Genomic DNA, 16,491 nt, shown 5'->3' on the forward strand with positions numbered 1-16,491 from the left:
TTTTTATTTTATGATGTTAAAGGAATAAAAGTATTGGCATCAGGACACCAAACACAAAGCCTCATAAGCAAAGCTATTTTGTCTTGTGTAAGTTTGTTTCTGCATCAAAGCAAAAGTAAAATCAATAAAGACTTTTATAAACACTAATCTATATATTGTTACAAACCATAGTACAAATAAGCTATCACCATGATGTCTTTTTCTTTAAGCTGTATTTACCTTTTTTAGTTGAAGCAGCACCAGTCTCTTCTTTAGTTCGTTCAGTTTCTGCAATTGAAAATACTTCAAATTAAGAGGTAAATAGAAATAAAACATTCCAGGTTGATATGGTAAATTCTTGTAAGTAAAAAAATACTTAATCTGCCCAAAAGATGAGTTATATGGACTCTGAGATCAAAGCAAGCAGCAAGCAGCAGAGAAACTGTTCTATAAAATGTCCTAAAGTGCATGTTTTTTTTTAACTAATAAACTTTCTTAGGTAACAACAAAGAAACTCTTTCTAGATAAAAGTCTGTGATACTAAGATTTTATATTTATATCAGTAATGATCAATTACATATCTTAAAATCAGTTGGGAATCTAAATTTTTTATTTATAGTGAAGTATGACTTGGGAAAGCATTTTTTCTTTTGTCTTTAGGAAAAATGCAAACAGTGCTGGAACTCAATCAGTTCTGCTATTAAATATAGTTACAATATTATAAAATTTTCTATTTTGATATTTTCTTCAAGAAAGAAAGAGCAACAGAAAAGAGTAAATGGTTTCTCTGAATTTATCTCAACACCTAATGTGGGAGAAATGTTCCCTGAAGATTTCATCTCAAATTCTCTTAAAAGGTAAAGGTAAAGGCCCTCCCGTTGATCGTCGATTTGCTCGAGCGGGCCCAGTAACGTCTCCATTGGAGACTTTGTTGTTACTGTGTCTGGCATATCCAATACTCTCGGTAGCTTGCCGGGCTCTCCGAGAGGGGCGGAGGAATCGAACTCGGGTCGGCCATGTTGGCCGCTTGTAAGGCGAACGCCCTACCCGCTGTGCTATCGCTATTAGTACATATTTCTGGGCCTCAAACAGAAGCTAGTTAGAGTCTCCATTATCTCTAATACATAAAAAATCATAAAAATAAAAGTTGGGGCTAGAACAATAGCACAGTGGGCAGGGCACTTGCCTTGAAAGCAGCTGATGTGGGTTTGATCCCAGAGCACAGAGCCAGGAGTAATGCCTGAACACTGCCTCCTGTAGCCCCCAAACACAAACAAAACTAAATAAAAAATTAACTAGTGACTTCAAAATATTCTATATTGTAATTTTACATTTTATAATTAGAATATGTTCTTCTGGGTTTTCTTTTTCTTTGTATCTTTGCATCCTCTTCACTCATAGACACTAAGCTGCCGAACCTCTGGGACTAGCCAAACAATAGGAGACATCAAGCTGGCTTGCCCCCTGGGTTGTGTAAGACCTGGGGCAATGAGATTAATGCCAAAAGAAGATCTCAAAACTATCTCAGAGTTTAATGCCACCATGTTAGATACAAGAGAATTCATGATTGAATAAGGCAACCAATTATGTAAATATTATCTGCTTCACACTTATATCTAAGACTTGGAGCTTTGAAACTAGGCAGATTCATGGAATTACATAACCTCCAGGTGACTCATACTAGTGATTCTTAAACTCACCACGCAGTAGATTACTGTTGCCAGGCCACCCCAGGGAGGAAAAGGTGCTGTCCCTTAGCCTGATTCCCCCTGGCGGCTCGGTGGCCGTCATCCTCCAGAGGCCATTGGACAGTTAGGCTTGGGCCCGCAGTGACGAAACTTGTTGGGTCTCACGGGTTGGGGCCGGGCCTGTCCTCCCCACCCCAATGAGACCCCAAGTCATCATGCACGAACGGCTTCTCTGGCTCCAGATCAAGCTGCTCAACAGCCATGATCCCAGAGACTCAGGAGCAAATCTCAAAACCCAGTGGCTTTTGGCAGAAATCCCTCCAGATTTAAGTGTTAAAATTTTGGAATTTCAAAATCACATGGCCCTACTGCAGCCACACAACATCATATGTTATTCATAACCAGCAATAGAACACAAATTGTCTACTGTTGCCTTTTCAGCAGATCTGAGTGTTAGGATATAATCTCAAATAATAATGGTGGGTCTGGTGCCAACATATTGAATGTGATCAAAGTAGAAAGAGAGTAATGTGGAAATCATCTGCCCCACAGGTAGGGGGAGGGTGTGGGATGGGGGTATACTGGGGTTTTTGGTGGTGAAGAATGGGCACTGGTGAAGGTATGGGTGTTTCATTGTATGACCGAGACTTAGACCCAAAAGCTTTGTAACTGCTCTCACAGTGATTCAATAAATAAAATTGTAAAAAATAAAAAAAGAAAGTAAGGTGGAGTTCATCATTCATTCATTCATCATCCTGTTAATCGTCGATTGCCTCGAGCAGGCCCCAGTAACGTCTCTTTCATCCTAGCCCTGAGATTATATTCAAGGCTTTTTAGGAGAATGAGACCCATCATTGTTACTGGTATTTGGCATATTTGGTGCGCCACGGGGAGTTTGCCAGACTCTGCCCTGTGGGCAGGCTATATTCGATAGCCTGCAAGTTTGTCCAGATGTTCTGATAAGATGTAGCGCGGCCGCGAATGCGGCCGCGCGGTTCCTGGAGCTGCATTTTGTAGTCTCTGAGTCTTGGCCGCTGATGGGATTACACGGCGCCAGGGGGCCAGGTGGTGGGTGTGAGTTCATGCACAATTCAATCAGCTAAGGTAAGGTAAGGTAAGGTAAAGGCCCCCCGTTGATCGTCGATTTGCTCGAGCGGGCCCAGTAACGTCTCCATTGGAGACTTGGTTGTTACTGTGTCTGGCATATCGAATACTCTCGGTAGCTTGCCGGGCTCTCCGAGAGGGGCGGAGGAATCGAACTCGCTAATCAGTGACTGAATAAATAGCAGTACTCCTACATAAAAAAATACATATTTTTTGATTTTCTATAAGTGTAAACATCCATTTCTATAAATGAAAACTGGTCTTTGAACTTAAAAGCACACATTCAAAGAATGTTTATATTATAGGTATATAGAGGTGTATTTATAAATTTAATGTTTATGGTGATAGTTGCATCATTTTTTTCATTAATGTTTTTTGAGACACTGTGATTTACAAATTTGTTCATAATAAAGTTGCCCAAAATGGGCCTGAAAGGCCCCATCGAATATAGACCCAACTAGGAAAACCCAAAGACACATTATATTCAAAATGACAAAATCCAAAAATAGAAATATCATATTGAAAGAAGTTAATACAAGGAAAGCACATAAGATGTATAGTAGATCTTATCAGATGACTTTATGACCAGAAAATATCGAAGAACAAAATTACCACCTTATCAATAACACTCTATTCAGCTAGATTATCTTTCAGATTTGAAGGAACTATATAGAGTTTCATGGACAAGCAGCAGCTTAAGTAATTTATAGCCTAGAATCCAGTTTTGCAAGATGCTTTAAAGGTGATCTTTTAATAGGCCAGGAAAAGCTTCCCATTATGTGGCATTGAATATGATACTCACTAATGGTGCATATGGTTGTCCTCTACTTAATTAATAAATGTGGCAATTAATCATCACAAATGAACTTTTATTGATCTTTTGATAATTTTATTTGCCATTGCTCCACTACCCAGCTGCCGCCATGCTTCAGGATGCTTTCCGGACGCTCAGGCCAAGACTCACACAGAAGCCCCACAGAACCAGGTAAGTGGAACACGGAGACCTTGGACTCCAGACTCAATGGACCTGGGAACAGAGATCCGCTGCCTGCTTCCACCAACCACAAGAAACCAAGGGATTAAAAGCAGGAGCCTCAACCTACCCTGCCCTGTCTGCTTCCAACAACTGCCAGCAACCTGGGGATTCCACACAGAAGACCCACCCTACCAGCACCAGATAAGAACCCCACCGGCAGACCTCCACTACCTCCACTGTCTCTACTACCCAGTATGTCTATCACCATACTCCAAGACGCTTACCAGACAAGACACTTAATACGCATCTTCCAGGATTGCTGCATCATATTTGATAGGGTTCAAATATTGTTTGAACCATGGGAACACCTACAAGGGCAATTAGAGGCCGCGCTAAAGGCCTCTATCCCTCTCGAAGAGTCTGGAAAGCTACCGAGAGTATCCCACCCACATTGCAGAGCCTTGCATGCTATCCATGGCATATTCAATATGCCAAAACCAGTAAATACAATGGGTCTCGTTCCCCTGACCCTGAAAGAGCCACCAATACAGCAGCATTAAGAAGGATGAGGAAGGAGCGACTAATAAAATCTCAAGGCCGAACCAGTCTGCCAAAATGAAGAAAGACAAAAATGACTGTCTGTACTTTCAATGCACGTATGCTGGCATCAGATGCATCCATCGAAGATCTGATGGTACAAGCATGAAAGATCAAGTATGATATCATTGGTCTGACCGAGATAAGAAGGCATCAATCACATCACGCCGTTTCTGACACTGGAGAAGACACTGGAGAAGAACTGTTCCTTGTAACATGCAACAAAACAGGCAACAGAGGGCTCAGTGTCCTTGTCAACACAAACTTGGCCATGATCATTGATTCATTCGAATGCCTAACAACCTGAATCAGACAATTATACTTGAATAGATGTGACTCACTACTGGCAGTTTCTATCTTTGTTGTCTATGTACCAACATCCAATTATGATGAAGGAGAAATTGAGAAGTTTGTGGTTTGTGGAGAAGTTCTATAAAAAAAGACCACACCTTCTACAAAGTCATTGTCGCTGATTTTAATGCCAAGATAAGATGAAGAAGATTAGCTAAAAAACTCCACATTGGGACCCATGGCCTAGAATGGAAAGAAAAAGGTGAGAGATTGTCTGCGTTCATCATGTCGACCAAGACCGTCCATGGTAACTCACAGTTCCAGAAGGCCTAATCTAAACATTGGACATGGGAGTCTCCCTGTGAATGATTCCACAAAAAAATGGACCACATCATATTCAATTAATGGTTTTGCCTGACCAATGTCGCTGTTGTCCCAAAATTTCAAATGGGATCAGACCACCATCTGCCTTGTGCAAAATTCTACTTCACAAAGCAGGAAGAAGGGGTTGCAAAGTCTAAGAAGAGAACTCCCAGAATGACCACCAACCAATAGCTCTTTGGCACTATTGTGGCAACATGGGAAGATGCTGTCATTGACAACATTGACAAGGAATATAATCAATTGGTTCAGCACCTCATTGATTGTGAGAGAGGAATGCTAAAAGAGAGATAGCCACAAAAAAAATGGCTGTCTTTGAAAACTCTTGAGCTGATTTACCAATGTGGCTTGGCGCAAACCTCAGGGAACCACAAGTGAACATCCGAGCTCGCAAAGCAGTGCAAAGAAGCAATAAAGGAAGACCTTAAAGAGAGAAGAACAGCAGTGCTGGTAGATGTAGCAGAAGTCGGGAAAAGCATTTGCAACACCTGCCTGTCCTTTGCCAACTAGAAGACCAAGATGACTGCCCTCCGACGTCCTGATGGATCTATCAAATCTTCCAGAAAGGCACTGGAGAAGATTATCCATGACTTCTACTCAGATCTCTTCGATAGCCACCTCCAACTGCCCACATACCAAATTCTGCAGGATGTATATGTTGTTCCCAGTGTCCTCCCTTCCAAAATCTGAAGCCAACAGCACCTGGCCCAGACAAGGCCAGACGCGAGCACCTGAAGAATCTGCCGTCGGTACTCATCAATACACTGGCTTCGCTCTTCACACGCTACCTGTCTGAATGCAAGGTTCCATCCCAGTGGAAAACCAGCAGGACTGTAACTACTGTACAAGAAGGGAAACATCCACGACATTGGCAACTATCACCCGATCTGCCTGTTGTCTGTTGTCTACAAGCTGTTCACTTGAGTAATCCTGAATAGGATTGGCAGAACACTAGATGAAGGACAATCATGCGAGCAAGCCACATTCAGCAAAGGATTCAGCACAATTGACCATATCCACACGATAACCAAGCTCACTCAGGTTTCTTGGGAGTTCAAAATGCCACTCCATCTAACAATCATTGATTTAAAGGAGGCCTTTGATTCTGTTGAGACAGAAGTGGTCAACGAAGCCCTAGCCAAAAAGGGCATTCAGACTCAATACATCAGGATCCTCCCTGATCTGTATTACAGATTCATTATCAGGATATCACCATTCTACAAAGAACTGATCATCCATTTCAAGATGGGGGTTTGGCAGAGTAATACCATTTCACTGAAACTCTTTAGTGCCACCCTCGAGAACATCATGTGATGACTGGAACGGGAAGGAATGGGAGTGAAGATAGATGGTCAGCAACTATACCACTTCTGCTTTGCTGATGACATAGTTCTAATAACACCAAACACTAGCCAAGCATCACAAATGCTGGCCAACTTCGACCATGAGTGTGGAAAGGTCAGACTACAGCTGAACCTCACGAAGACAATGATTATGAGCAACAGTCTCATTCCTGATGTTCCATTCACTCTCAATGGAACAAAGATCTCCGAATGCAGCAGTTATGTGTGCCTAGGTTAAGAAGTTAATATGACGAATGACATGGCACCTGCACTGCGTAGGAAGAACAGAGTGACTTGGAATGCCTTCAAGAGCCTCGAAGAAATAGCTAAGAGGACAAAGAACCTCCGGCTCTGGGCACATCTCTTCAATTCCACTGTTCTTCCTGCATTAACATACGCCTCAGAGACCTTGGCCCTATGAAAACAGGATGAGAACGCTATTTGGGTCTTCCAAAGAGGAATCAACAGAGCTATGCTTGGAGTAATACACTTCACTCAAATAAGAGAAAGAATCTGAGTTCTAACCTCCGTTGATGGTCAAGAATCAGGGATGCTGTCTCATTTGCCAAGGCGTCAAAAATCAAATGGGCTGGACACATAATGTGATTTGGAGACAATTGCTGGACCAAAGCCATTACCGACTGGATTCCACTAGACATCAAAAGACCACGTGGCTGCCCACCTACAAGATGGTCAGATTTCTTTGTCAAGACCCTGAACAATCGGTTTGAGGCTCTTCGTGTTCCTAGAATGAGCAGATGGCATTGGGCTACACTAGCATGCAACAGGGACGGATGGAGATGTTACCGGCACCTGCTTGAGCAAATCGATGAGTAATGAGATGTCAAGTGATCAAGTGAGAAGTTGTAGTGGACCATGACATTTGAAATTTATGTTATTTGCCTGCCAAGGTGGTAAGCTGGCTGGTGTGAAGGAACCTGGGTGTATTGGTGGAAGGAAGACGATATTGGTGCAGGATTGGTATTGGAACATTGTATGCCTGAATCAACTTTATTATAAACAAATTTGTAAATCACAGTATCTCGAGACACATTAATGAAAAAAAAAGATGCAATTCTCACCATACACATTAAATTTACAAATACACCTCTATATACCTATAATATCAACATTCTTTGAATGTGTGCTTTTAAGTTCAAAGACCAGTTCTCAGTTATAGAAATGGATCTTTAGACCTATAGACAATCAAATAATGTAAATTATTTTTAATTAGTTCTTGTATTGAAGGCAGGAGTTCATATCAAATCCAATCCTCTTACAGAAAATTAAGGTGTTTAATGTTCGCTCTCTGGAAACTTTTATAATGGTAAAAGATGAAGCAACCTTATCTGCTTTCTTCTAAAAATGCTGATTTATCTGAAACTTGATTAGTATTTCATAGATAGCATAGCTCAGAGGGATTTTTCATTGCAACTGTACATTTTTATCTATGTGGGTTTGTTTCTAGGAGGAAAATAAACACTTCTCAAATAATTTTCTATCTAAATTTCTCTACCATTGCTGCAAAATTATAAATTTTGTTTTACATATTTTCTTGATTACGCATTTCTAAGTGCTAACCATTAACTTACTAAGGATGCATAATACAGTGCTTCAATCAGCTTTACATTCAACTAGAATTTTTCATGGTCATATATATGAAATTTGTATTCATTTTAAGCCCTTTTTTCAATGTTTATAATAGTGGTTGAATATTTCAAGTTGCAATTTTTAGAGACATTTCTATCAACATTCTTAAATTCTCAATAACTCTACCAATTTCTTAAAAGTTCAGCAGAAATTAAGCATGCATTCATCTTTTATATTAGTACGATCATTAATATTTATTCAGCTCTAACAATAAAGGAAAAGCCAAAGCATAATCACAGCATACAGGGAGCAAAGATTTCAATAAAATACCTACAATACTCATAAAAAGTCAAATGGTGTTCTAAAATTTAATGCAATTTATTATACCTAAAATAATAGATATAGCAAATTAAAGACAATTAAAGATACTTAGTTGACAAATAGCAATAAGGAGATCAGTATTTCTTTCCATACATATTGGAAAAGTTATTATTTATTATATACAAAAATATCAGGATGTAATTCTCAGTTAATATTTTGTAATCTGAGAACATAGGCCTTGAGAGAAAATTATAATATTCCAAAAGCAGTAATGAAATTTGAGGGTAAATATTTCATTAAGGGTAATGTCTTTAGTGGGGCGGGAGTGATAACACAGAGGGTAGGGCATTTGCCTTGCACATGGCTGACACGGCCGACCCAAGTTCGATTCCTCCACCTCTCTTGGAGAGCCTGGCAAGCTACCGAGAGTATCTCTCCCGCACAGAACAGCCTGGCAAGATACCCGTGACATATTCGATATGCCAAACACAGCTACAAGTCTCACAATGTTACTGGGCCTGAAATCAATGAACAATGGGGGGACAGTGACAGTGGCAATGTCTTTAGTAGACACACTGGGTTGCCTATTGCTTTTGATCAAATGGTTAACACTAGGGAAATTAAATCTTATGTGTCTACAAAAGCAGAGATCAGTTATCCTTCTGCAAAATGAAAACAAAAAAAACCCCATAAAACTGTTAATAATTTGAACAAAAATATACAAATAAGCCTTTGCAGGAAATGATTATGCAAGGATATTTAAGATGCATATTTTTCAAAGCAACAGATATTCAGAGCAGGTAATATTAACTAAGCCAGCCTCAAAAAAATAGCATTAACATCGCAACAGATGGAAATAAATAAATAAGCTGCTATTTTTTCAAGTTTTGTTTAACGTACTTGCTTTGACTTGTTTTTCACTTGGAACTGAAAAGGACAAGAAATTATATGGTCAACATTAAACATTAGTCTATGTGACCCTCTCTCTAATAGTCTGAAAGCCAAATAAAACTTTTCAACAGCCTCAGTGGTGTTGTTTCCTTAATATGTCACTTCATATCTCATATATGAGGGTGATCTTTTTCTTTTATCTGACTCTGTGTTTCTGGCTAACATATTAAGGAAACAACAAATGAACAAAAACAGCAGAACCTTAGAACTGGTCTATGTAAGTGAGTTGCATATGTGATGTGTGTGGGGGAGGGTGGAGAAGAGGTGTGGGGAGGGAGTAAGAGAAGAATAGGGGTAGAGAGTGAAGAGGGAACTAGAACCATGGTGGGGAAAGAAAGTGGGCAACTCTAGTGGAAAGTGTGGTATTGGAATAGTGCATCCATAAAATTGTACCAGTAACAATATTGTAAATCATAGTGCTTCAATAAAAATAAATAGAAAATAAATAAATAAAAATATGATATGACCTTAGAAACTAAACATAAGATGTCTCAGAAAAAAATAATACAATATTGTTCTATATTTTATTCATATTATTTTAGGGCATGAACCACAGATTTTTGTTTAATATTTCTCATACGTGCTCTCCCTACATATTAGATAAAGTTTATATTATTTGGTGTCAAAATAATATATAATGCATGGATTATCATTTATGATGCATTCATTTTGTCTCCATTTTAAACTACTGTGGAAACTGCTTGACATTATACATATTTTTAACTTAAAGTCTATGCAAATTATGTGAAAAACTTGATAAAAATATTAAATTTACTATCAGTGTATACACTCGAAAATGGTTGAGGTCTTTCTTACAATCATACACTGTAGAGAACAGATGACTTCAATAAGTTTGGATTATTGTTCTTTTCAAGTTCAATATTAGACAATACTGGTTTACTATTAACATTGTTAAAAGAGGTCTCAGAAATAAATACTCTGCATATTTATGCACATTTGTATGTTTTATATTACATGTTTTACTTTAGTTAAGTGCATCTGTTCACACATAAGAATATAGATTAGGACTATCTTGTGGGAATGTAACCTCTGGACTAATAGATCATTGTCTGAAAGGAAAAAAATATAGCACATTTCTTTCAAAAGGATAAGTAATATCAATTTTAATGTACAGTGGTGAAAGTATGAATATTTTAATTTATGAATTTATTGAAAAGTTTATTTTTAAATTTATGAATTTAAATTTGAAAATTTTCATAATGCTAATAATTTTAGTTATATATTTCTTCTTTTATCCAGCATGTTATCAAGTAAATCTGATACATTCTATCTATGTGCTAGATATTATAACATGCACTGACTTTAAAAAGCTTACAAAACAATATTCATCTTCTAATTTATTACTTTTTAATTTTTTTGTTTTTGTGTCACACAATGCAATGTTCATGGTTTACTCCTGATTCTGTATTCAAGAATCACTATCAGCAGAATTAGGGTACCCAATAGGGTGTTGGAGATAGAACACGGGAAGACTGTTTGCAGGCAAGTGCCCTGACCACTGTACTCTCTCTCTGGCCCCTCATCCACTAATTTACAAATATGTAAATAAAAAAGAAAAATAACACTATTATAAAGTATATCTATATATACCTTATGTATTTTAATATATATTTTATAGTGTATGTATATACTTTATATATAATTTTATATATATTTTAAAAGAGAGATGTAATTCTTTAGAAACTATTTGGAGAAACAACTTACTGGTTTTTAATTTTCTGAGCAAATTTTACATTTAGGAGAATATGAATATATTGCTTAATATGGTTTTGATGTGGTGACAATCTAATTTGTCACATGGTTAAATAAATGGAGTTTTTAAGAAAACAAATAATATCTTAAGTTGTATTGAGTAAATGTCATTTTCATGAAAATACAATAAAATGGAGTAACATTAAATAAAAACAATACTAGACCACACATACCTGTACTTTATGCATGCACACAAACACACACACATATACACACACACAAATACACACAGCACAAGAAAACAAAATGAAATTTCTTAAGTAGAAGTTGCTAAACAAAATCAGAAAGTTTAGCTCTTAAATGATATCTTTTAAAATGTTCAAGAAAATTCCATTTAGTTCTTGTTGAAACAACTAGTAAGTCAGGTTATGTGCTAGAAACATTAAGCAAATTACTTATTACGTATGTTTATCGATACTTATTGCAATTTAAACTTTTCATAATTGTTTTTCCAATTATTAAATGTGTGGGAGATCCAACAAATAATATAGGTGATAAGATGTTTGCCTTATCTGGAGATAAGGGATGGAGAGATAGTTCAGTGGGTTAATGCATTTGCATTAAATGCAGATAACTCAGGTTAAATTACTAGCACCCCGTTTCGTCCCTTGGGTCCACCAGGAGTGATCCCTGAAGTACAGAACCAAGAAAAAATCCTGAGCACTATGGAATAAGACCTCCAAATAAAACAAAACAGAACAAAACAAAAAAGAAAGTTTCCTGTATTACAGCTAACCCCCACTTGATCACAAGCCCTGAGAACCATATGGTATGGCCAAAAAGCAAAATAATGAAAATGAAAAGTAAATCTATTGAGGAAATAACCTACTTCTGCTTTCATTACAACCCACCCAAAAACTCAAGAAATATTTTAAGGTAATATGTATAGGGAAACAATATTTGTTGGAATTGAATATTTCAGTTTTTGGAGCAATGCAATGACAGATATATTTACAGAAAGTATTTGCTTTCATCTTATTTTTGTTCTTGATTTTTTTCTACACTAAACCATCAAGCAGTGTGTCTTTAATACTGTATAAGACAGGTCCACCAGGACAGTTTAAGGAAGCTGAAGATTCTGTTTCAGCTTTTATCAAGGATAGGTAAGAGATAATGTATTTCTAATGAGCTCTCCAGTAATCTGATGGTGTAGATTCACAGACTATTCATTGGGTAGCAAAATCGTAACATTTTGATTAAAGAGAGATATAATAAGGAGCAGGGTGAATGCTTTGCTTACAATGAACTCCCGTTTGATTGCCAACAACTCATCTAGTCCCCTGAGAACCACCAGGAGTGACCCCAGGAGTGGGGCAAGAGTAAGCCCTGAGCACAGCCACACATTGTCTCCAAACAAAAATAAAACAAACAAAAAAAAGGAACATTTTGGTTCTCTCCTTTCAAAACCTGTATTAGCATAAAATCTATATCAAAAGGAACTGAGATGGAAAGAACTGCTGCTTTGTTTGCTACACTCTTCACCAACTGTCTGAAGTGATTAGTGTCCTTTGAATGTTGCAGAGAAGCAACAGAAACAGTAGGCTGTATTACCTGAGTGCTCCTTTTTAGGTGTTTTTGCTGTAACAAAAGAAAAAAGGGAAAATCAGCATTTCATATGTGTAAATCTCATTTCAATAAAAAAAAATCACTAAGAGGACAAAGAACTTTGAAATCAGTTACCTGGTTCCACCTGTTTTTCTTTCTTTTCCTGTTCTGAAACATAAGCGTAATATTATTATTACTATTTTTAACACTATTAGTAGAGCTTTATTGTTAGAGTTTAAAATTTTAAAGCAGAGAAATGCGTCTTTGTTAATTCTGGAATGTAGCAACTCACTGTGACTGCCATGAAAAAGATTTATCATGGATTCTTAAAAATTATCTTTCCTTCTATTTCAAATGAGTTACCTCAAAGATAGCATGGCACTGTTCTCATATTGAGGAATTGAGAATTTTATGGAAAATAGATTTTAAAATGAAATTGAATTTTAGATAATTTTCTACTATTTCAATCAAAATGAAATAAATAAGGATATAAAAATAAGTATGGGCTGGAGTGATAGCACAACAGGTAGGGCGTTTGCCTTGCATGCTGCTGACCTGGGTTCAATTCCTCCATCCTTCTAGGAGAGCCCGGCAAGCCACTGAGAGTATCCCTCCTGCACGGCAGAGGCTGGCAAACTCCCCGTGGTGTATTTGATATGCCAAAAACAGTAACAACAAGTCTCACAACAGAGACATTATTGGTGCCCACTCAAGCAAATCATTGAGCAATGGGAGGACAGTCTACAGTGCTACAGTGCTATAAAAATAAGTATAGTCTATAATATTGTAGTTGTGTTAAAATGATTCATCATGAAAGGAGATATTGACAGAAGGTCAAGAGTAGAGGAATCTTAAACACTGCTTTATAGAGAAACTTAGCTAAAAATTCTACAAGAAAATGCTGGCTTTAAAAGATGAAGTGAAAGACATGGCCTTAGCAGTTGTATATAGCCTTCTCCAGTACACATGGAATGTTCTTCTGAAATAGACCACATTTGGGCCACAAAACATAAATCCATACAAATCAGGAAGGTAGAAATCGTATCAAGGATCCTCTCAGGTCATAATGCACTAACATAACACACATAAGTTAATTTCAAACAAAAACAAACTACTCAAACACTTGGAAAATAAACCGTTCACTACTGAAAAAGTAGTGGCTACTGAACGAGCAGTGGCTAAGTGAGAAAATCAGAGAAGAAATCAAAAGATTCCTAGAAATAAAGAAAAATGAAGATTTGAGTGACCAGAACATATGGGACACAGCAATCAAGCAATTTGCTATTCTGTGGATAGAGCTGAAAAATATCATGCTGGGCGAAATTACTCAGGAGAGTGTCAGACACAGAATGATCTTCTCATATAATTCGTATAAAGAAATATATTAGAGGAGTAACAAATACCCAAAGGCAATAGAAACTGGTCTTCAGTAGGAAGCTTAATAAAGGGGTAGGCAGATAATGAGAGGATGAGGGGCTGATACTGTGATTATGGTGGAGGGAAGTGAGCAGTCTTGTATAACGGTTCATTGCCAGAATGATTTATTAAAAAACCCTTTCTTTAACAATATTGTAAACCATGGTGTTTAAAACTAATTATATATATATTATATGTGGATCTATATATATACATATATTAAGAATACTCAATCAACAATTTGATGCTAATATATTATCAGATGTTTTAAAGAAAAGAAATAGAGATTTGTTTACGCTCACTTTAAGTATTTTGGAGACTGAATGTTTTTGCTGAAAGTACTCTAAGAACTATGTTTTGGAAATACAAACATATCTATTTTTATACTCATATCATAAACCATTCAGGTATACAATTTTATTTATCGTATTTATGGTTATCAAGGAAAAATGAGTAATTATCCACTACCAATGTAACATGTGGCAGTTAAAAAAAGAGCAACTGACTTGACAGTATTATGCACAAAAAGGAAAATAGCTTATATGATTTAGCTAAAATTAGATATAGTGAAAATTACACAAAGTTATATAAAATATAAGAATACTTAAATGCATTATTTTATTCATTGCTGAAATAAATTACTGGCTTTAAAATATCTAGGAAATTTGTAAAGCAGTATATGAAAATAACAGAAATAATTTTGGATATGCATCAAAATTGACACCAGATATATGCCAGTTTTCAAAGTTAAATATGGTCTTTCCAATAATTAAGAAGCCAAATCTGAGTAGAAAAACATCTTTGTGAGAAAATACTGTCATATAATTTTTATATGATGTAATTTTTATGTCTTTGTTGATATAATATTAATAATGTAATTTACCATATATTCTGCAGGAATTGCCATGGCAAACCTATGACTGATATTTGGAGTTTTAAAAAACTTTATTATAAAAAATTACTAATCATAAAAATTTTAAAAAATTACAGAATGGTACCATGTACTTTTTGCCCTATAATCCATAGGTAAAAGGTAAGGTAAAGGTAAAGGCCCTCCCGTTGATCGTCGATTTGCTCGAGCGGCCCCAGTATCGTCTCCATTGGAGACTTTGTTGTTACTGTGTCTGGCATATCGAATACTCTCGGTAACTTGCAGGGCTCTCTGAGAGGGGCGGAGGAATCGAACTCGGGTCGGCCATGTTGGCCGTTTGTAAGGCAAACACCCTACCACTGTGCTATCCCTCCAGCCCACTATATTTTATTTTTAAACTAAAAAAAGGTGTTGTGGTAACTAAAATAAGATGCACAGTCAGGAACCAGGGGAGAAATATAACTGAATATCTCCTTCCCCCACACCAGGCTGTCTTCACTGGGTTCCCTCATGGGGGGAGTGTTGAGTTTCCCTCCCCAGCCTGAGTAGAGCCCTGACAGCCGAAAACCTCTGGTACACAGCCGCAGCCATGCTCCAGGTCACTCTCCACGTGCTCGGATGAGCCTCACCCATGAAGGAACCGACAAAGGAACCCAAGGTATGTGGAACTGGGCACTGAGATCTCCAAGCCTGCTTGGATCGTGATTGGGCCTCCTCCACTAAGATCCTCCATTTTCTAGTAGCTTGGCAAACTGCCCCCAAAGCTATGCAATCCCATCAACGGCCAAGATCCAGAGACTATAAAATAAAGCTCCCAGAAGCGCTAGACCTCTTATAGTCTAGCCCATGATGTACCTAAAGCAGCACATATATGTTTGTTCTTAACATACTTGCTTATATTCTCTTATATACATTCTCTATCCCTCTCAGAGAGCCTGGCAAGCTACCAAGATTATCTCGCCTGCATGGCAGAGCCTGGCAAGCTCCCTATGGTATATTCGATATGCCAAAAACAGTAACAAGAACGGGTCTCATTCCTCTGACCCTGAAATAGCCTCCAATACGGCACCGTTGGGAAGGACGAGTAAGGAGAGGCTGCTAAAATCTCAGGACTGGGATGAATGGAGATGTTATTGGTGCCCACTCAAGCAAATTGATGAACAACGGGACGGCAGTGATACAGTGATATAAAGGTAAAAGGTAAAGGCCCTCCCGTTGATCATTGATTTGCTCGAGCGGGCCCAGTAACGTCTCCATTGGAGACTTTGTTGTTACTGTGTCTGGCATATCGAATACTCTCGGTAGCTTGCCAGGCTCTCCGAGAGAAGCGGAGGAATCGAACTCGGGTCGGCCATGTTGGCCGCGTGCAAGGCAAATGCCCTACCCACTGTGCTATCGCTCCAGCCCAGTGATATAGTGAACTAAAATAAGATGCACAGTAAGAAGCCTAAGGGAGAAATATAACTGCGTGAATGAAACAACCTGAAAAAACATAGCCCCCACAGAAGTTTATTCTAAAATAAATTTCTAAACAATAAAGTGTAACTTGACAATAAGCCAAAGCAGCATGTTGTTTCAATTTTTTTTAAAGTGTTAGAAGAGTTTTCTTCATACTTCATATGTGACAATTCACAGCCTTATAGGATGAGGGAAGGAGTTCATGCA

General features: G+C 37.7%; 1 protein-coding gene across 9 annotated transcripts in view; it reads right to left on the minus strand.

Annotated features, from left to right (window-relative positions):
* TRDN (triadin) overlaps positions 1 to 16,491 on the minus strand; it is a 426,217-nt gene that overhangs the window by 120,648 nt on the left and 289,078 nt on the right. For 8 of the 9 annotated variants that reach the window (XM_056125007.1, XM_056125005.1, XM_056124999.1 and 5 more), the window contains 4 exons: positions 12,675 to 12,707; positions 12,546 to 12,572; positions 9,171 to 9,197; positions 220 to 267 (listed from right to left, as the gene is read on the minus strand). In XM_056125007.1, coding sequence (XP_055980982.1) covers positions 220 to 267; positions 9,171 to 9,197; positions 12,546 to 12,572; positions 12,675 to 12,707 — 135 coding nt within the window. The remainder of the gene's footprint in view (positions 1 to 219; positions 268 to 9,170; positions 9,198 to 12,545; positions 12,573 to 12,674; positions 12,708 to 16,491) is intronic. The other variant, XM_056125002.1, reaches the window with a different exon arrangement.

This window comes from Sorex fumeus, unplaced genomic scaffold, assembly GCF_029834395.1.
Source record: "Sorex fumeus unplaced genomic scaffold, SorFum_2.1 ptg000054l, whole genome shotgun sequence".
NCBI lineage: Eukaryota > Metazoa > Chordata > Mammalia > Eulipotyphla > Soricidae > Sorex > Sorex fumeus.